We start from the raw sequence: 25,931 nt of genomic DNA, 5'->3' as shown, positions 1-25,931 counted from the left end.
TGAGCTGCTCAGGAGCCATCATTGCAAGATACTGAAGATAAGGTGGGGACTGAACACTACCTTTCTCCCATACAATCATCTTTGTCCCCTGAGTAAACATTTTCCCCCAAACAGCCAGTGATGCTATTTTGTTTATCTTACTGCAATGAATTTTCTCCCCTGTTTACAGCTGTGTCTGGTCAATGCAGTGCCTTAATCTCCTCTGGAAGCCAGCTGAAAGTAGGAAATTTTGTCCCAAAAGGCTTTCTCAGATGCCAAAAACAAGGAAGGAAGGTGAGGGGGTACTTTTGATACACTTACTCTGAGTAATCTGTTGGAAGAGGAAGAAAGAAGCAAACTCTGAGTTGGCATCCTTGCAGCAAAGCCTGCAGAGCAAACACACAGTGGTGCCCTGCTCCCTGTAGACTCCACACGTCCAAGTCAGGCATCTCGACTAACAAGGGACTTATAAGGAAGAAAAAGACACCAGCACCCCAGCACAGTTGGTGAGGAGGCATTCCCCACAGAACAGAGAATCACAGTTCCATGCCCTGATGATGAAAGACTATTTTTTCACTTCCTTAGGAAAGACTGCCAGAAAGAGGGATTAACAACAGCCTGAGACACACTTTGAGATCAGCTACCAGCTCAGCCCCCCACGCTGTCCTGTTGCTTGAGTTTCCTTTGAGCTGGACTGATCAGTGGTTTTCACCTTATCCTCATGCCATAATAGTCCTGTCTCCCTGAGAGCAGGTAGATTCAAAGAAGGCACGCAATAGATTACTTAAAGTATTTTTTAATATTAAAGTCATTGTACTTTGATTTAAAGATGACATGTAACAGAATTCCAGTGTATTTTGTTTTAAAACATACTTCGGAGAAGAGAGGCCAGGATGTTTTCAGAGCACTTTACCTTCCACTAAGCACCATCAAGGCAGTGACTGTGCTACGGGAACAGCTCACAGCTGATGCAGAAACTAAAGGGTCTGCTTGAGAAACATTCAAACTCTGTCCATTTTTTCACAATTTCCTACAGTGATGACTTTCTGAACATTAGTGAGTTCTGTCCTTTCCCCTTGGTTCCCCCATACACTGAGGTAAACTTGTTAAACTTGGACTAGAAAAGCGTGAGTTTGTTAGACCTGTCCTAGAGTTAGCTCCTCCTGCAGTTCCAAGGCCAGTTCACTAGGCTGTTCCTCCAGCCAGCATCTCTCTGGAAGAAAACATACCTGGTTTTCAGCTTTAATTGCTGATTGCAGTTTATTCAAGTTATTTTCTATCCCTCCTGCTATGAACAGTTAAAAGGCAGTCTCAGTCTCAGCTTATGTGGTTCGTTACTTGACGAGTCCTCTTCAGATGCCTTCTTCGGATTTTGATCATCCACTTAACACTCAACTTAGCAAAGTCTGCTGCCTTAAACAGGGCCAGAAAGATACCACAAAGAAGAGCAATCATGTTCCAGGGATTAGCTGTGATAATCTGAAAGAGATGACAAATAAATATTAGTCCCCTCATCTGATTCCACATAGGTAGAGAGGAGGGAGAGGTGTGGGAATAGGACTGGGCTCTAAAGGCCAAGGAGGTGCCTGGGTCCTGCTGGGACAGCAGAAGTGCAAAGGACCAACTCCTGTCCCACACAGTCTGCATTCACATTCTGGTTTTGGGCAAGAAAACACCAACACTCTAGATTATGCTGCTGCTGAACCTTGATTGTCAGGTAAATACAGTACCACATTTTATTCTAATGAATTTATTCTAATAATAGATTAAAAAATACACTAGGCTATTTTTATTATTTCAGCCTAGGTTCCCTGTCAATTAATAAAAATAGAAGTCAATAAATCAGATTATCCAGCAGACTTAAGCAAAATGTTCAGCCCTGCCCTGAAGCTGCCCTTTGCTAGAACACAGGGGGGACAGGTGCTTTTCTTAGCTATGTGGTACCTCTAGCTGCAAGCAGAATGCTGAGTGTCACCAGCCCAAGGAACAGCATCACATGGTCCTGACCATAGAATGCATTACTGGACATAAGGAAGTGACTACACTGAAATTTCAAAAGTATCCTCACTCTTCTCTGCATTTCTTCTTGGGGTGAGGTAACAGAGGCAAGTGCATGCACACACAAAGCATGAGCATGCACAGTCAGGCAGTGATTTGAGAGGGGACTGGTGGGTTACTCACGTCCTGAACAGTCTGTATGAAAGGATCTTTCCATTCAAACACCACAAAGAACAGCTGGTCACTCCTTGGATTAGTTCTCTGGTCAATGTAGTTAACCACACTGGTCTGGGGAGAGGGAAAGAAAAGTGCAGGTTACTTCAGTGGTACAACGAGTCTTTTGTGCAACAGAAAAAGGCCTGTAAGAAGGTGTAAATACCAGACTATTTAGGGACTTCCACCATAGCCTTTCTCTACCTAGAACAATGGGCTGCCAAAATACAGCAAGGGCAGTTTCCTCCCTCTGTCTCACATTCATACTGTTTTCCTATTTCTCACTCGGTATCACATTACAATACCATTCCTACATTGCCTCTTAAGAGGGGACAATTAATTTCCAAAATTAATTTACTTGCAGTAATACAACATTTGGAAAGTTCTCATGAATTAATGTTAAATTTGTTTTATTTGCCAGAGAACCACATAATAGTGGCAGGAAGATTCCTCCTTTTTGAAAAATGGGGTGTAGAATAAACTAGAACATTCCAGCAAGTGCAGAATGAACATGTAAGGAAAGAAGCTCGGGTATTAACAACCAAACCCAAACTTCCCGTACTGCCCATTAACTAGGTCACCACTTGAAACTAATGCTGCTTGAAACCAAGAGCTGTAACACAATTCCAACAGGGAACTGGGTTAGGATACCAGACTATGTTACAGCCACATGAAGCCAGAGTCTCAAGAACCACAACCAGGAAAATCTTAAGACATCAGGCCCCAGGAAAACACTTGTATTGTACCACCTGCCCCCAGCCTAGTGGGGAACTACACAGGGTTTGTACACAGGAAGTAACCAACACAGTTTGAACTGCCCCCTGCTTCTAGGACACAACACAAACTGCCCAAGAGCCACACAGGGACCTCAGGAAAGCACAGTGGTGGAAGGACTTCTCCCTTCTCCAAGCCTCGAAGGAGTGTTTACATCTTGGTGTGTGCAGAGGGGAGTACTGCTGCTCATCCTGTTTCATTCTGTACTGGAAGCAATGAATCCAGCAGCACTGTGACTTTCTATCAGGGTTGTGACAGAAAGATATGACAGATGATGGAAGAACATGCCTTTTCCATGTTCTGTGAGCCCAGTTTTCCAGGCAGAGTTGGAAGTCTCTAAGCGGACCATTCTCTTCATCTCCTTACAAGCCTTCTCATTGCATGAGGGATGACCTGCCACAAAAGCCTGCGATCTACCATGTTGCAGTCTCTTTACAAATACCTCAGGGTTCTTTCAGTCTTCTCCACAGTCCCAGCCCTGAACAGATTTTAGGCTGCAGGCAAGAAGAAGCAGGAGCTAGAACACTGTTCATGACCACTCAGAGCATATGGAGCTTCCTCAGCTCCTGGTTTCTGGTCAAACACCTTTGCTGCAGACTTATTTGTGAGGAATTTTCAATGGGTTAGAGACGGGACCTCTGAGTTGCTTTAGATGATGCAATTTATTTTTCTTATCTTCTGCATAGGCAGGAAGGGTCCGTTTGGCTCACATCTTTACCCCATGGCTCAGAAGGTCACAAGACCTCTGGTTACAAGACCTTTTAAGGATTTATTAACCAATAAAACACTGCCAACAAGGATATTTATGTTTTTCACCCAATCCTTAAATATTTCATCTCATGGACTCATACTACAGTGTAAGCTTTCTTAGCCAGTCATGTTATGACATACAAACCTACAGTACTGTACTCTAAAACGCTAAACTTTCCTCTACTTAGCTTAACATGTCTCTGCTTTAAACTATAAATCCACATTCTTGCTCTTAACACCTAAGTTTGGAAGCCTTTTCCAAGGTCTCAGATCAAATCCTGTGTTTAATTCTAAGCTTTGGCTTACAGGCCCAAAGTTCTGACAATTCCCTGCTTTACAGATTCCAACACTTGCCCCACACTTCCACAGCTGATTTCCTTATTGCAGGGTACCAGTGCCCCAACCACACTCAGCCAAGAAAACTGCACACCAGGAAACAAACAGTACACAAGGCAAAACGAAGGCAATGGGAAAGGAAGAAAATACAAATTAATGACTGCTGGGCTAGTTAGCTAGAGTGACTGTTCTGTTTGACCTAGTATTTGTATCCATCTTTTCAGTATGCCAGCTCCCAGGTTTGGATTTGAAAGGCTAATGGACTTCCTGGTGCAATTTGAGCAGATGTTGTACTGTCAAACAAAGCAAGTGCAAATTATGTCTGAGCTGTTTCAATTTCTGCTGTATTATTAATATGGATCTGATTCCTGGTTCCTAGGTTTTATTAAAAACAAACAAACAAACAAACCCACAAAGCAAAGAGAAAACCCAAACCGGCAACAGTGTTCACTTACTCAGATGATCAGTCCATAACTGCTGAACGAAATAGATGTTTATGGTCACAAAAAGCTCTTTTTTCCCTGAATTTGAGCCAGCCTTTTGTTTCCACTTTGAGACACGTTAGACTTGGGCACACAAAGGAAGACTTTCAAAAATCCTGTACTTGGTAAGCACCAAATGGCAAATGATACAGAGCTGTAGGTGATGAAGGACAGACAGACAGCTGCTGTCAGCGCTTACATGGCAGCAGCAGACTGATGCATTCTTTCCTCTCCTCCAAACCAAGATATTAACTTGGGACTTGCATGACTCTGGGATTTGCCTCCTGACCTTCTCCAGTGGAGTAGGAGTGTACCCCCCTCACAGTCACAGCTCTGGGCTTCTCTTAAGGCTGTGCCATGTAACACCTAACTGTGAGAACTAAGGATAGAACTGAATATTCTGCTTCATTTTGCTCTCTCCAGAACACTCTTTCCAAGAGTACCAAGGACCAAGAGAAAGTATAATCTCTGAAAGAGACAACCTCTAGAAAGGACAGTTCTTAAAATTTTAATTTCTCACCACTGGTGAGACAATTCATTTCCAACCAACAGTGGAAGCAAAACAAACTCAAAACAATTATTTTCCCTTTAATTAATCTGAACAGAACAAGAATGAAAGTCAGGCTCATTTTCTCTCCAGATAAGCTTGTATCTTCCACCTGCATATTTTCTAGTTTTAAATGACACAATAAGTTACTCCATGTTTCTAAGGACACTCAACAGCTAAAAATTCCAAACCCAAACAAAAAACAGACATAAGAATGCTACAACGGATACAAGGCTTACATTTACCTCTTCATCCTAACATCAGTGGCAACCTAAACAATACCTCTTTTCAACAGTAGCAGTTATTTAGACAATTCATTTGGCAATTGTTTTCCACCTTGAACTGTAGGTAGCTGTGTTAATATTTCTACGTCAGTCTCTTGGGACCCTTACCTCAGACTACAGGTGTCATAACCCATGTGAGGCCTGGATTTCTGGCCTCCTTGTTAGGAGATGTTTTCCTGAGCTCTGTCACAAGGCCATACCAACAGCTGAGCACATCAAGACATTTATACTTCTACAGAATCCCTCCTTCTTGAGAAACAGTGTGAGCAACTAGAGCCAAAACTGCCCAGTGCGAAGTGGCATCATGGATGCAATGAAACAAAACCAAATTCCCAAAACATTATCAGTACTTCTTTTTTTTTTTTTTTTTACCTCTTGTTTGAATTCAACAGTCTCACTACCATCTTCTTCTTTTGTTTTGACCAAGGACATCTTGACCCAAGTTCGGAAGCCTCCAGAAAACTTCCAGCTGGAGTATGAGCTTTCACAGTCCTTCATGAATTTTGCTTTTTCTGGACTAAAGGAAAAAAAAAAAAACCACATTACTTTATTTACCAAACCGAGCACTGTAGGCAGAAAGTCAGACCTAGGCACTTCAAACTATGTTCACAATTCCTTTTATTCTCCATCTGCTAAACTCAACATATCTAAAACATTGCGTGTAGTGATGTTTTCATTAATGGTAGCACTTCACTGGTGCATAACTGCACAGGATTTACCTGGTGCCCTACGACCCTGGAGGTGCCTGTAGGGATTGTTCTGCCTCACAGGGAGTTTAGCTCTGCTCATCTGTCACCTCTGGGACAGAAAGGAGCAGAGCCAGGACCTCAGGAAACAACTCATCACCATGTTAGGAAGCAAGAGACAGCAGGAAGAGCCTAGAGGAAGGACAGGGTGCTTCACCTCATTTCTGGTTGCCAAATAAACCAGTTGCAATGCATACATGCTTAAAATGCCTTGAAATAGACATTCAGTATAATCCTATTGTTTTGGAAGCACTGTAGCTTTGGTGTAAGGCTCTCACCTACAATAACTGTTATCCCAATATACAATCACAGCTATTTGCAGCCCCCAGAACAGTGGGGTTGCTTTGTGTGTTTTGGTTGGGGTTTTATTTTTTTAATGCTGTGACTATAAATCTTTAAGGCTTCCAACACTCCTCATGCTGCAAGTAGTAAAGGGGTAGCTTTAAGGCATATCTGGTCTCCATCTCTTCTCTACCAGCTGCACAGGACATAGTGAATTAACCATGCTATTTACTTGGAGCTCTTCAGTACTGTGATTTTAACCATTTTCATGTCATCCCTGTGAAATAAGCCCAGCCCTGCAGCTGCTTTCCCAATAAGGTTTAATTTGAGAAGAAGAGGTAAACCACTGTGAGAAGTCAGGCATCATTAAAGGCTATTTTTACTAGGATAAATTTCAGGTTGTAGAGATATGCCAGGGTATGTTGGTCCTTAAAAGAAGGGAGAAGGTTTTGATCCAGATTAAATCCATCTACCTAAGAGAAGGGAAAGTGTTCTTTGCTTTTATGGCAGAGGGTGTGCATAACCAGGTCTTTTAGGAGATGAAGGTGTTTCCATCTTTCAGGAGAAAAATGCAAAGAAGTAAGAAAAGCAGAAGTGAAGAAGCAAGCTCTTGTCCTAGAACAGGCCAATCAGGAAGATTTGTCTAGCACTGACAAGATTTGCACTTTTCCTGTCTTTTCTCTTAGTTTTTAAACTCAGGGCTTCTTTTCCTTCTACAAACCAAGGTGCCTTGTCTACAACGACCAAAAGGACTGCATTGATATAAATATCACATTGAGAGCTACTCTGTAGCACACCACTCGCTCAGGCTTAATAGACGAATACACATGTGTGCATGAGAGGGCACAACCCAGCAAAGCCATTCTCTCAAGTCAGGGCTTCAGGCAATGGACTCAAACACAGAATTCCACTGTGCACGTGCACAGAAAAGAGAAGGGTTTCTGGAAAGAAAAACTAACGTGCTTTGCTACCTATCAAGGCAGATGCTGTTCCCAGGGTGTCCTGGGAAGTTAGGAATATCTTTACTTTGACATGAGGTGCTTGTTTAGTGACTTCAACAGGATGGCACCTCTCTACCTCCCACAGGAAAGACGTGGGCAGAGCCTAAGGACAAAGCCCATGGTCTCCCTGCTCCTCACCAGAGCAAACCAGGGACACAGGAACACCTAATCCAGCAACTGCTTCCCCTCCTGGGATGTGGGCAGAGCAGCAGCTGAGGGGACAGCACAGGGGAGCACTGGAGTGCTTTGCCACTCAAGAGGAACATATATAATTAGTACTCTGCCAGCCAGTCATATGCCTAATGGTTGGCTAAATACAGCATCCCAGAAAAGCTTTCCAAGCCAACATGGAAAAATGAGGCAGGAAGTTATGACACAGAGCTGAACATTACAGCCACAGCTTCCATGGTAGGCAGACAGCAGCAGTATGCTTTCTTTGCCTTCGACAGCAATTGCAGGCTGGAAAAAGGAGGATTAATAATATCTTAGAAGAAGCTGTGGAGAAGTGATCTGAGAGGCATCTCCATAATCCAGACCACTGCCACAGAATGAGGGGAAAAAAAGGGGGGTGGACAGGAGGAGCACAGCACAGAGGCACAAGCTTTGCACAAATTATAGCAAAGGGCAAATAACACAGCTTTAAAACCACACACAACCAAGTGAACACAAGACAGGAAAGGGATTTTAAGCTGAAAAATAGTTCTCCAGACAGTTTCTTTTAATTCCCTCTTCACACCAAAGACAGACAACCCACACAGGCTACACCCATTTTTTTGGTTGCTGTTTGGGGTTTTTTTTCCTTTTTTTCTTTCTCTTTTATTTTTGATCTGTGGGAGTCACTAACCTATTTCTGGACTGGGCTGTAGTGCCGCAGTGGATCCTTTACCACCAGTGTCCATGGACCACCCCACAGGAGCCAGAGAAGTTCAGGACAGCCCACCAGCAGATTCCAATGCAACAGCAAGAGCCAAACCCACTGATGGTTCAAGTCCAATCTGTGTTTATTGCTTTTGTGTTTCCCCAGAGCAAGAAACTCTCAAACAGCCATGGCGTCTAATAAAGGCTGGTGTGGTACCAAAAGTGTCAATCCTTCTATGTTGTATTTCTCTGCATGCAGCAATCCAGATCAGAGACATGAAGATGGGGCTCTGTGTAGACCCTGAAATAATCTCTGATCTGTTCACACTGGTATCCATCATTTCACAGGACCATAAGTTATCTGACATGCTACACTAACAATAGTTTTGTAAGGAATATATTCAGAGAATTTTCTTCTAAGCCCCATGTATTATCCTCATGACAGTTCAGGAAAGGAACTTGTATTTCCAGCCACACACTTTGGGTAATTTGCAAGGGTTTCATTATTTCCCTCCCTCCAATTAATATGGTGCAGACAGCAGCTGCCACTACCTTAAAAAAAAGAAAAAGAAAAAGAAGCCAGCAGCATCTCCCTCCAGCTCAGAGACCAACAACAGCACACAGTGCAGCAGTGTTCTGTGGAGACCAGAACAAAACCAGTGAGCAGTGCCAGTTTCATGGAGTCTGATCCAATTTTAACAGCAGGGCTGCAGAGAATAAAGCCCTTGACAGAAACAACTGGACTTTGCTCGAGTCCTCAGCACTTACTACACCACAAAAAATCCCTTAAAGTTACAAGTCTTTAGATGCCATTTTTTATTGCTTGTGGCACCTCTGATAAGACTGTACATGAACTGCTAGGCACAGTGTTATTCTGGGCCCTTATAACCAGTGAGACACTTTGTCAGGAAAAGTAGTTAACAGAGGCTAGTAATTGAAGTTTTCAGAGGCTGTATGGAAGGACACACAAGAGTTTCTACAGATATCTTAAGCCAGACTTCCCATCAGCTAAATTTAGCATCTGCTGATGAACAAGAAATCATTTCTATTTTCTCTTCTGCTGGAAGCTGGACAGAATGAGTGCTCTCCACATACACCGTACAGTTTCACATGCACTTTCCATAGTCAGGAGAAATGTAAACTCCCAACCTGCCCTGAGCCCAGCCAGTTCATGCCAGGACAGCAAACACAGCACTGAGCAAGACAAGCCACACCATTTGTACTAAGTTTTGGAGGATGCTGCAGAAAAGACAACACTGGCCTCCTGCCCACAGCTGGTTCCCTTCCTGTATTCCATCTAGACATGCAGATCATCTATCACTAAGGCTTCATCCCCTTGCCAATGTTACCATTCACCTGGGTTAGTTCAAAACCAGTTTTAACTCCTACTCCTACTACCTGCCTCAAGCAAGCACAGAGGATGCATCCCCAAACAAACATCCCATTTCCCATGTGGCTTCCAAGACCTGAGGATGCACAGACTGAGCTGTCCATCCTGCCCCCAGCCAGGTGCAGCACCAGGGCTGGTCTCAGGCAGTGCTGGTGTCTGGCAGTACAGGAAGAGCTGAGCAAGTGGTCCACTGTAAGCATTTCTTACCAGAGCACAAGCCATAAAACCAGAAAAAAACAACATAAGGAACAAGTAGCACCTTCTACATCCCTACTCTTAACTGGTGCACTCTCACCCTAAAATATCAATGCCTAGAACACCCAGAACATCAGCATTTTATGAGGTGTTTCAGTGCAGTTACAGAAAACAGTTAAAGACTTAGGATGTCTTCAATGAAGCAGAAATGCTTTGTAAAAGGCAAATCCAGCTAACTAGACTTTGGCCACCCAGAGGTATCATCTCTGAACACTTCCAGTCTTTGATCCATCTGAAAAACATCAGTATGACCACGTCCAAGCCTCTGAGAAGGCCTTGCTACAATCAAATCTGTTCTCTTCCCTCCCTCACCTAATTTTGCTCTGCACAGGTTCTCTATTTCCTGTCCCTTTCTCACTGAGCATCTATTATCAAATTAAGGTTTTCTATCAGGTGTCACTATGACTAATATTTCTTGACTAACTTTTAATCTGGATCTCAGAGAGAAGAACAGAACTTGAATTTAAATTAAAGCAAAAATTAAACCGTTAAGTATGAAATTTATTCTCAAAAGGTGGAAAAAGAGTGGGTCTTTCAAGGAAGTTCAAGACAAGATTAGTTCCATTCTTGATAAAATTAGAAGGTTGATTAGATACTCCAATGATACCAATGTCAAACCAATAAAAAGCAATTTCGAAAATTAATTTACATCATTCTGCAGAATCTTAAATATAGCCAGTAATACAAAGAAACAGAGTTGATCTTTCAATGAAAACACAACAAAGCAATCTAGGGATCTGACCTTTACAGCAATTGCTTTAAAACCCCCCGAATGGTACAGAAATATTTGTGTTCTTGGTGCACTTCCTGACACACTACCCAGGACAGCACACTTCCTGAGCACCCACAGCAGCAGACAGCAGGAAGCCAGCACAAACTCCAAGCTTTTAGAAAGTGCAGCAACAAATGGTTTAAGCACAGCTGAAGAACAGTTTTTGTCACTGAAAAAGCCCTCAATACATTTTTAAAGGTCAGATTAGTAAACAAAGACATTAAAGAGCATCAACATGCTCCAAACATTTTTTAAAAATCATAAAAGCCTGCCTGGATTTTTCTGGAAAAGCCCTGATTTCACAAGTATTGTGACAGCAAGTTCAATGCAGCCACAGGCTCATCCCCACTTCACATACCTGCTGACGAACTCTTGGAAGGAAGAAAACAGCAGGTAGTCAATGGCACTAAAATCTTGGTCTGTTTCATTTAAATGGAACTGCAAAAACACCAGTTCCCTTTTCTTCACATCACGAGGGCCTTGAACAACCAAAGCATACTTCTGTAAGCAAACAGAGATGGTGAGAGGAGCAAAGGAATCCTCATTTTCTGTTCATTAATTTGCCATCTGGCACTAATACTCTGTAGAAATCTAACACACACACAGAGTTTAGGCTGCTACAGAGAGTTAGGCTGCTAGTAAGTACACATCTATTAAAATACCTAACAAGAATGCCACTTCAGTCCCTCCTTTTAGTTTAAAAAGGAGGTCTTTACATCAAGATTCAGTGTTTAAATATTAATATTTAAGTATTAGATATGGTCATTTGTGCGTTTTGGACATTTGTTTACACAGAAGCAAGCTTTCCTGCACTTCTAAGGCAGTTTAAGACAGACTATCAACTCCTCAGTGTACCCACCTTGCTGGCTCAAAGCATTCCAGTGTAATGAAACACTTGGTGCCCATTTAAGATTCTTCCAAGTGTGACAAACATGGTATGTAATTCCCAGCAGGAATTCATGTATGAATTCCCAGCAAACATAAAAAGAGAGATTAATTATCCTCCTTTAATGGATACTGATACTGCTTTCAATCAAAGCTAGGTTTACAATATCAAGGAAAATTCTTCCCAGTTCATTTAGGAGAAGAATGAAGTGAGAACTTCACTGTAAAAAATTCCTTAATTTATCCCATTAAGGATTTTGTGCTGCACACACCCACAGGAGGGCTGATCTTCCCTAACACATATATACACTGACTGGGGTCTTCTACATTTGAGAAAACAAAATGACATATGGCTTACAAAAAATCCAAACCAGAAGCAAGGATGTTTTTAGAGCACGTAGTACATACTTTTACTTTCCAACAAGATTATGAGCAGAAACCCCACACTGAATGAGCTTTGTTTTATTATATTGTTATTACCATAGTTTGATTAGTAAAAGGATCTGTGTAGTTGATCCTCTGAGTGGTGCATTCAATGTCTCCTGGCTGACCTGGATTTATCAGAGGTGGAATGTGATCGTAGTAATGATGTTTGCAGCTAAGCAGCTGAGCCTTGCCTGGGTAAAAGGCAATACCTGTATGGGGAGAAAAAACATTGGAGAGCACTGATTTCCTTCCTGAGGACATAGACTTTCATTCTGGAATTTAATCCCACTGGATACTGAGCTATCTTTAAGATGCCACAAAACAACCAAATTAAACCATGCACTTCCACATTTTTCTGGAGCAGGACAAAACCCCCATGATGCATTGAAAAAAATCAGGGTTCATATTCTGTTACAACAGTTCAAGGTTCATAGAAGCTACCAAGTTTCCCTAGTTTTCCCACAAACCAGCAGCTAATCCATCAGTCCCTCTCAACCCCAGATGAATCTGTAAAATATGTTAGGGGTCATCAAATGGGACATGTAGTGCTTTAGTTTTCAGATATTAACATTTAACACATCAAGTGATAATTGGAAAAAATGTACATACAATACACGACAGATCAAAGATCACTGGCTGAGCTAATAGAACTGAAAAGATGCTCTTCAGAATACAGCATCTTCTGTTAACTGAATGTGACATCATCATAAAAATCAAAGCCATCAAATATGCACTAACTGCTACCATCCCTTATTATTTACAGCACTGGGTAGGGCAGGCAACTACTCCACCTGGATGGAAACCCACATATGCCATAAACCTCCCGTTTCAGTCCAACAGCACATTCAAGCAACCTCAGCTACCTCAGCTTTGGAAGGCTAGCAAAATACAAGAGCCAAACATCAAAATCCTTTTACACCACCTATGCCATATTCATTATTTGAAACAAGTTTGCTGGAAGATAATCTAGTCCAACTTAAAAAAAAAAAAAAAAGAGTATGATTGATTAGATATAATTAACTCACAACTGAGATGATCTGCCCACCAAAATGTGAGATGTCAAAGCACTCAGCATATATCAAATGCTTTACTCCTTCCTTCAGAGCTCCATGCTTGCAACTTGCTATCTCATAATTTTAATAGAGCAATAAAATAAAGGACTACATTGATTTAGGTTCTCTGATATCCAGGGATTCCCAACAATACTTTTGGATTTATATGTATGCTGCTCTGCTTATTTAAAATCTGCTTATTTTCTTCCTGTTGCTGGATGAAAAGTTCACATGAGAAAAAAAAAAAAAAAAGAAAAAAAGAGGAAAAGCTTGAGTTTGCTTTCTCCTTAAGTCAGATTCATATGGTCCAAACATAAGGCACTACTTCCAAAGCTGGGCTAACTGGCCATAGAGAAAAACAACTACAGTAATATGGCAACAACTCAAACACCTTTCAGCCACAACTACTGAAGTGGGTATTTGGAAAATGTGGTAACACTTCAAACAGAAGTGTTATTGTTAAACTGGAAACTCACTGATGACTGACTGAACTGCATTTGCTACCATGGCTCTACTTATGAATGGCTACTAGACAATTAAAAAGAATAATAACAACAGAACTCACTATTCAAAAATGCTCCTGTGGAGCAATTCCTCCTGCAAACTGCAACAGTTTCTGCTGCCACGCTGCATTTTTGTGCCAACATTGCTCCCTGCAGTCACATCATATTTTCATTGCCTACTGATGTAATACCATGTTGTAAACAAGGCAGGGTGGAAGTAGAAAGTGGCATTGTGGTTATTTTGTGGTTGGTTTGAGAAATTCACCTTCTTTACTGTGAATGGCATCTCAGTGCCCAGTGCAGCACTGAGCTCCTGATACACATGCCATGTGTTACTCTGTTTGAATGATACAGTTTGGGGAATATCTCCAAAAGGAATTATCTTTCTCCCTTAAAAGAGGACTCATTTTAGAGCCTGAAAACACTTCTTATCTATGAAATGTTGCGTAATCCTCCACAGCTTCTGCCATTCATGTTATTGGCACAAGAGCTCCCAAAAATCTCCTGTAAAATGTTAACATTTCTGTGCAAAGTCAATACAACTTTTTAACCTAAAGTGAGGAAATGAAAGACCTGGGTCAAGTATTATATGCACTCTGGACTCTGAAGAATGAACACCAAAAATTTAAAACAATCCAAGAAAAACATGAACAAGAATTTAACCCATTTTACTTGTTAGTGCTCTTACCAGGTGCATCATACAAGGACACTTCCTTGTAAGTGACAGACATTACTGGGTGCTTGAGCTTCTCCCTGAAGTCACTGATGGTTTGGTAGACAAGGAACACAGCTACAGCCATGAGCAGCAGATAAATAAACAGGAGTATTACTGAAAAAACATTCTTTAGGCAGGTCTTGCTGAAACGCAAAGAAGGGGTAGTGGTACCCAGTTCACCATCTGGAACCAAACAGAATATGGATTGGGACTTTAACATACAGATACTTTTGCTGAATTTTCATTTAAAGATCAATCATGTGAGAGGAAAGTAAGCCTCAAACTCAGCTTGATTTTAAAAACCACAGCTAATTCTAGCCAGGCAGATACTTCCTTCTCAAGTATGAGGTGTAATCAACCTAAGATTGTGCCTCCTTTTCACATGCCAGAATTTGGCACTCTGCTTAAGGCCACTGCAGGCAGGAAAACAAGGTTTATTTTCAAGGACAACTGAGAAACAAAATTTAAAGTTCACAAGATAAGTCTGCTCATGGTCAATCTTTGCTTCTGGAAAAAAACAACTCCTTTTCCCCCCATTCCCAGTCTGAAGTGATTCTTAAACACACTCAGCACATACACCAGTGGAGTGACTTAATATTCTAATGCTCATGCCCAGCTCTAATGCACTGCATCTCCACCATGGTAGAAGTTACTAGATATTTGTTACCCTCTAGTTCATAATTCCTTGTGCATGTTAAAAACTGTCAGAGAAGGATTCTTCCAATTACAGCTAGAAAGAGATTGACCCAATTCTCCCAGAGTCTCCTTTCCTTCAAATCTTGTTCTCTTTAGATCGCCACAGCAGTCTCACCCACACACAAACACTGCTTTACCCATACCCCTTGCATTCGCCATTTCTTTTGGTAATATTTCTAAGGAAAAGGTTCCTGTACTCTTGAGTTGTACATCATGTTTTGTCATGAACAATATCCAGCTGATCACACAAAATTTTATGTTAAAACTCAATGCAAGAAAGGAGATAAGCAGTCATGCTTCCTGCTGGCTGTTCTTGTGGTGTCATTAAATGAGTCAGCCCCTCTCAGGCCATGCTACATACTGCTCTCCAACTCTATGGTTTGGTGTTTGTGCCTTCCTACAGCAAACAGGAGTCTTTTGGTGAACCCTGCTGCACACATAACCACTTATAAATGTCCATGGGCAAGTTACATGCCAGGAGATGGCAGCCAAGGCAATTAGGACATTGATATTCATTAAATTGCACTGCTGGAACAAATATGTCTTGGACAGTTGCGAGGCATTTAGGCCATACTCCTTTCAGTCTGGCTAACCTCAGTGCCCACACCTGAGCTGCAATAAGCCCCTTTAACACTGCTCCACGCCCTCCAAAAGCAACCTGAACCAGGATCTATTCTAACTAAGGATCTAATTAAGGACCTATTCAATATTGCATCTTTCTCATATAAATCTGGCACAGACTCTGCCTGCAACCCACTGCCACACAGGTGAGACACAACATAAAGGAAGATGACATGCTAAGCTATGACAAAGTCAGATGTGCTGAACCTGTTTTGATTGAGCACAGCTCCTGACAAAGAAATACTCTCCTTTCAGTCCTTGGATAACCTCCTTGGTTTTCCATCAGTACTGATTCACATAAAATAAGTAAGGGAAATTAGTGAAGTAAGGGAATAAGTAGTGAAATTAGCGTTTTGTTTACTTTCAGAAGTGCAATAAAATAGCAAAACCAAAATAACCAAAACCACACAGAGTAGCAGCTAACAGGCCCTAAAAATCAGCAATTTTTGGGTCAGTAGTTCTTACCTGGTAAAATAACAGAGCTGGAATCTTCATGAACTTCCATATCTCCTTCTCTCTCTTCTGTCGGATTTTCAGATACTCGCTCCACATCTTCACTCAGCTGTGTAGTTAAAACAGTGGTTCAATTTCCAAACATGCTCTCAACTTGCAATTGTTGGAATTTCTATGGTACAAATAAAAGAGGCTCCAACTAACCAAACACACAAAAACACACCCCCAGTCCAAGAGCACCCAACATCTGTTCCACTTGTTCACAAGACAAAAGCCACATTTTTGTGGACTTAGAGCCACAAATTAAGTGACTTGCATGCTACAAATTTAACCTACTTCTACCCTGCTGCTTCAACAATAACATCACCTTCCCATTCAAGTTCAAAGTAATTGTTTCCCCAGCAGCTCCAACACACTTTAACCCCACAATTAGGACAGTGATCTCTGACAAGCAGGAACTTCATTCTGTCACTGAAGAATATATTTTTAGGCATAAAGAAACCACAGCACATACTAGCAAACAGAGCATTAGCACTTCTTAATAAAGAGGTACAAAAAGCACGAGATGCATTTTGACAGGTGTTAAGGCAAGGCACTGAAATACAGTCTCAGCCACAGCTGGCTGGGTCATTATGAGACAACAGTCAAGCATCTCTGTATTTCTGCTCCTTATTTGATCTCACTGTGCAGATTATTATATATTAGTGGTTATGCAACTAATTAGACTTCCAGTGTTTCTGAAACACCAACAGACCAGATGTTTTCTTGTTTTGCTATTCAGAGCTCTGGGCTCAAACTGCCAGGCACTTCCCTCAGAGTCAGAAGCTTGTCACAGCAGCTATGCATCACACAGCATTGTGAAGCACTATAGATTTTATACATTATAAATATAAAGTATCTTTTGTAAATGTTTTCCAAGATTTCTTTCGTGGTGGGAACTGACACAGAGATTACAACAATGCAAGCCAAGATGTGAGCTTGCAGCACATCACATTAGCCTTGTTCCTGTTTCAAGGAAAACGGGGGCACAGTTAATGCTGCAGCTGCACTGAATGCTATTAAACACTACACCCCTAACTTACACAACAGAAACGTGCATGTATCCATAAGGGAGTGCTTTTATTTCACCCAACTTTAATTCAGTAATGAAACCATCATTATGCCATTACTAAATCATCACTAGCACCTATTAGGAAAGAGTCCACTCATTTTATGTCTTCAAAGTCCGACATAAAGTCTCCTTCACCTCCTGCTGTATTTCTGTATTCATTTCCATCACACAAAGCAAGATGAAAGCAGTTACCCAGCTGTTTTTAAATGCTTAGTACATAAATAAAGCATGATTTCCCATAGCATGAGGCAAGAAGTGAAGAGGTAACTTGTAGGCTAAATGTGCAAGACTCTCACTGGGGTCCAACTGAAGATACCTTTTTCAATTATCACCATAAAATAAGGGAAAATTAAAATTAAAATAAATCTCCTTGTTGCAGAAAAATGCTACCCAAAATAGCAAAATGTTGTAGAAACATGCAACCCAAAATAAGCTACTCTGACCCAAGAAAAGTGCTCACTGAACCTCTTGTACTAGTTACACTAAATCAGCTAAGACAGCAGCTCCAATCATACTCGTGCAAATTGCTGATACCAGAGCTGATCCAACAAATGTCAAGTAAGTGACAAAGTCACTGCAGTTCCTCAGCTGACTCCCACACCTCTCTGATTCCCCAGCTACAGGCACCTCACTGACTGAGGTTATTGGGAGGGTGAATTCTATTCCTGATGGCAAGGAGACCCCAACACAAGTCTAAAAAAGAACAAAATAATCAACATTTCCTGTCCTCTCGAGAGGACCTACAGCAATTTTTTTCAACAAGTGGAAGAAAAATTATCTTAGACGTAATTCCCAATCTAAATGATTCTGTGGTAAACTCAGAAAACACAACCTTTCAGCACTCCTTAGAAACAAACCAAAAAAATCCCAAACAATATGCAACTATGTTTTCTTATCTCTGTTCACAATGTTTCACAAGCTTTTCACAGACCAAGCCAGAGAAGGACAGCCAGGCAAGAGCGGGACTACTAACATTTCCTCAGATGCAGTAAGCAGGTTGAGCTGATGTGCAAGACCTGCTCCCTAAAAATAACTTTATTTTACTGCACATCCTGAACACCTGAACTGAGATCACCAAGATCCCAGCGCTGTGCATGACCCAGCCACTGCGTTCTGAGCAGCACACAGCACCCTAACTCTACAAGGCAGGGCAGCACAGACCTACAAACCCAACACCTCACACACACACCCTGCTACAGCCTCCCAGTGACTGGGAAGCCAGCACAGGACACTGCAGGACAGCTGATTCCAGTTCACACTTGCCACTCCCCTTGGATTCAGGGGTTCTGCCAACAGCGAACCTGGAGCATGCCAACCAGGTTCCTCCTCACAAGCCAGCCCTTCCCATGCGGTATTTTTGATACAGGGTGAAGCATGGTGCCAATCAGAAGCAGCACAGATTGCAGGGTCGTTGAGATTGCAGTAGGATGCAGAGACAGGACAGGATGTCAAGGGCAGGAAGGGCATGAAGCAGAACTTCACTCAGCATTCCTCTGGGTTCAGCACAAACAGCTGCAGGAGAAACAACTGCAGGAACTTGCCCATGTCCCAGCAGCTCTTTTTCAGTCCTACACACAGAAAAGCACTGGACAAAAAGAAGCTCAGAAAAGGCAATTCCAGCGATTTGAGCATTCCTGCCAGGGGCAGAAGCAACAGAATGCTGCAGGTGCTGGAGAAGGAATGGACACACAGGTTCTGCACTTACACTATCTTGATTCCTGCCACAGTTTGGCAGGAATAACCCAAACATATGGAGCACTGTCAGTGGTGGCTGATACTTAAGGTGGAAACATAACATGCATATTCCATGTCCACACTTCAGTCATCAATGCAGATTCATTAACTCTCACAAGTACCTTCCCTAGGTACAACCACACAAGTCAACCCCATCCCGATAGTCATGGGCTAAAACCTTCCTACTGGATAAAACTCCCTTAAATAAAAGGAGAACTTGTTCATACAGGCCTTTTGCTGATCCGCTGATTCATCACCTTCCAATGCCTTCTAGCCTGGCAAGAAAACCAGAAGCTGAAACTAAACAGACTGTACCACACTAAATTAGAATGTATTAAAACTGAGCCTCAAACTACCCGTCACGTGTAGAGGAAGGAAAATATCTACATTCCTTTTGCCTGCAAGATACAAACACAAGTGCTCTGCCATAACTCCCTACCGCTGCTGAACTTGGCACAAATTGCTTGTGGGTCTACCAGGAGAGATAGGAACGAGCAAGGAAGCCGGGCTGCTGAGCCTCTACATTGATATGCAAACCAGGCGCTGCCTCGGGCTTTTGGCAGTGTGATAAAGCGTCCTTCAGTTTCGGATGTGGCAGCTCTGCTACCCAAATTGCTTCTCACACCCGGCAGACCATCCCCTCGTTACCAAACAGAGTCCAGCCGTACCCACCTCACACACCTGAAACAGCCGCTGCCCACTAATCTAACCCCGTTCAAAGGTAAAACACGGAACCGTGCGCACCCGGTGCTTTCTGCAGGCTGCAGCTGCCGCCTGACGCCCCAGGTACCCAGCGCCGAGCCGAGCTCACGGCGACAGCGCCGGCTGTCCCCGCTCGCCAAGCGGCGAGCGCCGGGTCGGGCACCAGCGCCCGGCGAGCCCCCCCAGCCCTGCCCGGCCCCCGGTACCTCCTGGTAGGATGCGGACACCTCTGGCTTTGGCATAGCATCGGCGGGAGCAGCGCCGCGGGGCTGGGCAGCGCCCGCCGGCACCGCTCGGCGCGGGGCAGCCAGGGGTCGAGTCGAGCCGGGCCGGGCCGAGCCGAGCCGAGCCGCCCCGCCCGGGCCGGGCCACGCAGGCGCCGCCGGGACCCCCGAGCCGCCCGGTCCGGCCCTTCCCGTCCCCGGCCGGTGCCCGCCCCTTGCCGGGGCTGCCGGGAGGCGTAGTCCGGGCGGGGCGCTGCGGTCCGGCTGCTCGGCACACGCGTAAGGGGCTCCTGGGGAGGTTTGCAGGAGCATCTCTCCCTCCTGAGAGGTGCTGACGGGCCGATGAGACTCTTCTGCTTCACAACGCAAACTCTGCTAACACAGGCATGAGCCAGACTTGGAAAGCCGGCCTCCCCCCGAGCTGCACAAAATACTACCCTTTTAATTTTTTTTAAATTTTAATTTTTATTTTCTTTTGCTCAAGGCTGTTACCAGAACACCAGTACACCAGGCGTGCTTGACCAGCACACAGAACTCCTGCAGGACTCCTGGGGTGACCCAGCCGCGCTGTGCCCGCAGCAATGGGGCACTGCAGGAAAATAAAAGCCAAAACCACGTAAGGGCTGATTCACGAGCCACGTGGCCACAAATACCTACACAGCTATTTATTTTTTTTCCTTCCCCAGCGTGGAAGGAAAATTAATTGTTAATGTTGCATCATCAAGAAAAAGCATGTGCAACATTTTTTTGCATTGAGATGCAACACTGTAAGGGAGTCTCTGCTGAGTAGATGATTCCCGTCTGCCTAAGGCCCACGCCTAGTAAGTTAATAACCAAGATTTGAAGTCCATTGACAATAACAATCCTATTATACATTTGAATTACAGCACTGTAGTCAGGAAGAGTGGATGCTGCAGGAACAAACATCCAGGCTTTAAATCCTTCAGATTCTCACTTGTCAGCACTGCAGCGAGGGATGTGATATATGTATCTGAACTGCAAAAAAATTCTAATATTCTTAATTCTATATAGAATGATAAACACCAAACTTATTCTTCTGCTAGTCCTGAATATTCCCCCGTGCCATATTTATAGCATAGGGAAAACTGTAATCTGAAAATTTCCTGTTTATTCAGTCTGTTCCTAGGCTAAAAATGTCTGGGTTTTTTTGTCACAAAGATGAAGCCTGCACTATGTGCGCTGATTTTGTGAAAAACCATTGAAAACAGGTAGCAGAGAAACTTCAAGAAGAGAAGAAGGAGGGAATTTGAGAAATCTTATTAGGTGTCTCTTATGGTGCCAAGTCCATCTCTTTAGCACGTCCTTAGGCGCCACATCCACGTTTTTTTTAAATACCTCCAGCGATGGTGACTCCACCACTGCCTGGGGCAGCCTGTTCCAGTGCCTTTCTGTGGAGAAGTTTTCCTTAATATCCAATCTAAACCTCCCTGGCACAACCTGAGGCTATTTCCCTTCGTCCTATCGATTGTTACCCGTGAGCAGCGGCAGACCCGCACTTGCCTGCAGCCTCCTTCCAGGCAGTCGTGCAGAGCCATAAGCTCTCCCCAAGGCTCCTTTTCCCCAGCCTAAGCCCTGCCATGCCCCTCAGCGCAGTGCCAGCGTCCGCGGCTGTTCCTGCGAGCCCTCTCCACGGCGCTCCCTTCACTCCGGTCCCACCCCGCTCCCTTCCCGGGCCGCAGGCCGGGGGCGGTGCGCGCTCCGCGGCATGGCGGGCGCTGCGGCCCGGGGCCCGCTCCCGCTGCCCTGCCTGCTGCTCCTGCTGCTGCCGGCCGCCAGCGCCGAGCCCGAGCTGCGCTTCAGGCCGCCGGCCGAGGCCCCCGTGCGGCTCTTCACCGAGTCCGAGCTGGCCAGATACGACGGGCACCAGGTAGGGCCGGGCCGCCGCTCTGCGCCGAGGCCGGGCCGGGCCCGCACAGCCCCGGCGCTGCCGCCTTCCCTGGCGCTCCAGCCCTGGAGCCGCCGCGAAGCTCGGGTTTCTCGTGCTCTGCTGCTGTGCCGCCCCGCCATCCTTCTCGCCCTGTCGTTCTGGGCATCTCTTGCTTCTCGGGCAGCGGTTTGTGGGAGGTTTGCAGGCAGCCGTGTGCTCCAGCCTCTCCCCGCGGTTCGGCTGGCAGCTGCCGGGGCTGATGCTGCCATTAGATAATTGGGTGCCATGTGCCCATTCTGGTCGCTCCCTGCTTGGCAAGGTGCTCCTGCCAAAGAATTTCAGATTACCACAAGTTGGAGCCAAAGTTAATTTTCTCTCAGTAATTCATTAAACCATGTACTTAGACTTAAAAAAAAAAAAAAAAAATCCCAAACCAAACCAACAAAAACCCACCAAGATTATCAAAATAACAAGACAGTGTAAACTTAGGAGTGTTTAGCTTCCTGTGATTCAGAAGGCTCAGCAGAACTCCAGATTCAAAATTATATATAAACTCCTGAATCCATACACATCTGTTTTTCTTTCAAATCACTTGCTGTCTGGCCTTCTCAGGGTCTTCTCTAGATACTTTGAAGAGACTAACCAATGTCTGACTAAAATTACATCTTACGTGTAAAACACAAAGTAGAAGCACTGGCTTATTTAGTAAAACAGATGTCAGCAGATCAGATTTACATGTGTTTATGTATTTATCTTTGTTTCTTAATCAAATAATGCTATTGGCCACACACCCTTTTATTTTGGGCAATATCCATCTGCATTAGGAATAGAAAGATGCAGTTGACAATCTACAAGCAGACTAGTGTGCAGACAAGAGGTGACTTGCAAAAGGGATATGTCTTCTATGGTTGTGCTGTTCAAAGTAAAAAGATTCTCTCACTGCTTGTGGTTGAACACTCAATATTAGGGGCAGTTTAAAGCACAAGCAAGAAATGTTGAGGAAGAACGTGTACGGTGGCATAACAAGAGCAAACATACAACAAAGAATTTGTGACCAAAGAGCTTGTGGATTTCACAGCTGAAACAAACTGCTTTTTGTCTGAGCTTAAGTGCTGAGGATGTATTGATGGCTTTCCCTCCAGGAAGGACAGCCCATCTACCTGGCGGTGAAGGGAGTAGTGTTTGATGTCAGCTCTGGAAAAGGTTAGTGTGCTTCCCCTCTGCTGTCGACTTTGCTATCTTGTTATTATTCAGACGTTTGTTTTTAAATATTCCCAGTGTATTAGAAGCTTGCAGTTCAATTGCAACAAAAAGATATGCTTTTTCCTTTTCTAAAAAACTTGATTTTCCTCCTCTGACAGCTCCCCTACTAAGGTTTTGTCTAGAACCTACACTGGTCTGAGATCACAACATGTAGACAGACAAGCCAGCACTGTCCAGGTAGCTTGGGCACAGCTAGTGAAAACTGGAAGAACGTCCCAGATCCCTGAGTCCTTGCCAGATGTGGGGTCAGGCCACATGGAAGCTACAGCATTTTACTGCCCTGGGTGCATGAGCTGAGCAGATCAACGCTAATGTGGACATACCCACTGCACAATATCAACACTGCTGCAGCTGCATCTTTTCCTTCTGTGCTGGTGTTCACACCCCTTGCTGTTTGTGCCTTCCCTGAGAACTACAAATGTTTTAATTTGAGCTCCTGCTACTTAATCCAGATTTGCTATAAAAAGTTTGAAGGGACCATGAGGGTCTTAGACACTTGCCTTGATGTCATCATAAGTAAACTAATGGCTTGTTACTGTGTTTGTACTAACCTTGTCTGGGCATACACATTGGCTGATCTTAAAATCCTAAATTAGACAAAGCTTGCAAATTCTGGGGTCTGCAAACATCTAATGAGAATGTAAAGCACAACTCCCTAAATAATAGGTAAATTTTAAGAATGCAGTATAGGAAGTTCAAAAGCTGTATAACCCCAAAAAGTAGGAAATCCAAAGTCTTCTTCTGGAAAGAAGGCTCTTAGACTTGAATTGATGCTTTTAGTTCACTGGCATTCAGGTCACAGTCTGGTGAAGGGTAGAGGCTGAACATACCCTGTACATTGTCAGTTCATCACTGGATTTTATTTATTTATTTTTTAATCTGACAGAGTTTTATGGAAAAGGAGCCCCATACAATGCTTTGGTTGGAAAAGACTCGACAAGAGGAGTTGCAAAGATGTCTCTGGATCCAGCAGATCTTACACATGACACAGTAAGAAAATGGGCCATCAGTTTAATTCCACTTTGCAAGTTTTTATTATTATGCAAGATGATGAGTGATGATTTTAAATTGTTCGTATTTATATAAGTTGACTCACATATTTAAAATCAAAATGCATTAGTTCTCTTTAGATACATAAAACATATTTACTGGTCATGAAAGGTGTTAACAGCCTTCAAGAGGAAAGTTTTTCATATGTGGTATCAATACAACTTCTGTAAGCATATAAAAGGGAAATTAGCTGCTGTTTAAAAAGATGCTCACAAACATAGTAAATCCCTTTCTTTTGCTTTGGTGTATCCTGACATGGCAGTGAATGCTAGCTCTGGTGGTGGGTTGTTACTTGTTTGACCTGAATACCTTAAAGTTTTGTCAAGACTGACTTTGAATGGAAAGAATATAACTACAGGCTGTACTATCAATTTTGTTCATCATGCTCTGCCGTGCAAACCCAAAAGCTGACCCTAAGGTTTACATTAATCATTAAAAAAAAAAACCCAAACAAGTAAATATATCTATTTTTATTTCTTTGAGACAGGACTTTCATTTCCCTGTTTCTTTTAGACAGGACTCACAGAGGAGGAACTGAAGTCCCTGGATGACATCTTCAATAATGTATATAAAGCCAAATATCCAATTGTTGGCTATACTTCTCGGCGAATTCTGAATGAGGATGGCAGCCCCAATCTGGACTTTAAACCTGAAGATCAGCCACATTTCAGCATTAAAGATGAGTTTTGAGGAACATTTTTGTACCCAAAGAATGCCTGGGCAGAGTCACAGCAGAATATTAAATTAATTCCCTGTGTTGTGGAGTTCATTACTACAATTAGCTACCATAAGTCAGTTCTCTGCTCAGAAAATAACTGTGTGTGTACACACATGGCATAAAGGAAACAAATAGATCTGTAGTAGTGTACACCTGGGCTGTTTGCTGGGAATTACAGGAATTATTTAACCTGCACGTTCTTTCTGCCAGGATTTCTCTGTTAAGAAGTGTATAATGTAAAATTACATTCCTTAGAAGAAAGAAGAAAGCTTTTAATAACTGAAATATGACTGGTCTTTTTGTAAATCCCAAGTTGTTTCTCACTCCTTGGAAAAGTGTAAATTAATTATTTGGACAAACTAACATCAATTCTCTGTGCTTCATGTGAATGTAGGTAGCACGAGTACAGACAGGTGCAATACATTATATGCAGGCTTACATTTTCAAAAGCATTATGGAGTTTAATATTTGATGGGTTTGAGAATACTGGATATAAAGCCACTCAGTCTCCTCAAATGCAGTTACTGTGGAGTATTTCTGCAGAGCCTACAGCTGTAAACTGAGAAAAATAAATTTATTTTTCCCCCATGAGGACTACTGTGACATTTTAAATAAGACTGTTATGTTAGGTTTGGATAAATGACACTTTACTTTTTAAAAATAATTATCAAAGATGTCATCTATATTAGATTATGATGGTTTTCTTCTGTCTTCCTCCAATCTTTCTCTGGCAAAAAGAGAAAATCATAGCCCACTGTTTGCCACATACTCTTACAGCACAAGTTTATGATAGCAGCTTAGTGTCCTGTGGACATTGTTAGCATTTTTATATTAACAATTTCAGCTCTCATTTTTTATGTCTCTTAGATTTCCTTTGTTCTTACCCTTGTTCATTAAAACTTCCTGCTGTTTTAATGAAGTGTGCAGTGCCACATTCCTCTTCCTCTTAATCTGACACAAAACTGCAGATCCTGCAGTGTGAAAGCAGACCTCCTTGGTGGTGTTTCCCTGGCAGTCTTCCAGCAACAAGAGGACTGTAAAAGCCTGAGCTGTATAAATTGCTGCTAACCCCTGACTTTAACTAAGTAGAAAGCAAATTGTCCCATATGTGGATTTATCTGTCACTGTCACCATTTTGATAGATATGGGAAAAACAAAGCAGCTGCTCCCAATTCTGCATTAATAATACAGATATAATAAAAATATGATTCTGTATTGTTGTT

General features: G+C 43.0%; 2 protein-coding genes across 3 annotated transcripts; one reads left to right on the top strand and one right to left on the bottom strand.

Annotated features, from left to right (window-relative positions):
* Positions 1–759: 759 nt before the first annotated feature.
* PACC1 (proton activated chloride channel 1) lies at positions 760–19,862 on the bottom strand. Of its 2 annotated transcripts, none has more exons than XM_053938216.1 (8): positions 19,772–19,862; positions 16,031–16,190; positions 14,222–14,431; positions 12,033–12,187; positions 11,026–11,168; positions 5,736–5,880; positions 2,161–2,265; positions 760–1,458 (listed from the first exon to the last, which is right to left on the bottom strand). In XM_053938216.1, the coding sequence occupies exons 2-8, from the start codon at positions 16,068–16,070 to the stop codon at positions 1,297–1,299; spliced, it is 960 nt and encodes a 319-aa protein (XP_053794191.1). In that variant the 5' UTR covers positions 16,071–16,190; positions 19,772–19,862; the 3' UTR covers positions 760–1,296. The 2 variants fall into 2 exon arrangements, with proteins under 2 accessions (XP_053794191.1, XP_053794192.1); XM_053938217.1 differs by lacking the exon at positions 19,772–19,862 and adding an exon at positions 19,091–19,106.
* Positions 19,863–21,414: 1,552 nt separating this feature from the next.
* On the top strand, positions 21,415–25,623 carry NENF (neudesin neurotrophic factor). The gene is made up of 4 exons (XM_053938711.1): positions 21,415–21,677; positions 22,820–22,880; positions 23,827–23,930; positions 24,504–25,623. Exons 1-4 carry the CDS (start codon positions 21,516–21,518, stop codon positions 24,678–24,680), a joined length of 504 nt encoding a protein of 167 aa, XP_053794686.1. The 5' UTR covers positions 21,415–21,515; the 3' UTR covers positions 24,681–25,623.
* The last annotated feature ends 308 nt before the right edge of the window (positions 25,624–25,931 follow it).

The sequence above is a fragment of the Vidua chalybeata genome, chromosome 3, assembly GCF_026979565.1.
Source record: "Vidua chalybeata isolate OUT-0048 chromosome 3, bVidCha1 merged haplotype, whole genome shotgun sequence".
Taxonomy (NCBI): domain Eukaryota; kingdom Metazoa; phylum Chordata; class Aves; order Passeriformes; family Viduidae; genus Vidua; species Vidua chalybeata.
Note: the sequence above shows the minus strand (reverse complement) of the source record. Positions and strands in the feature narration are given on the sequence as shown.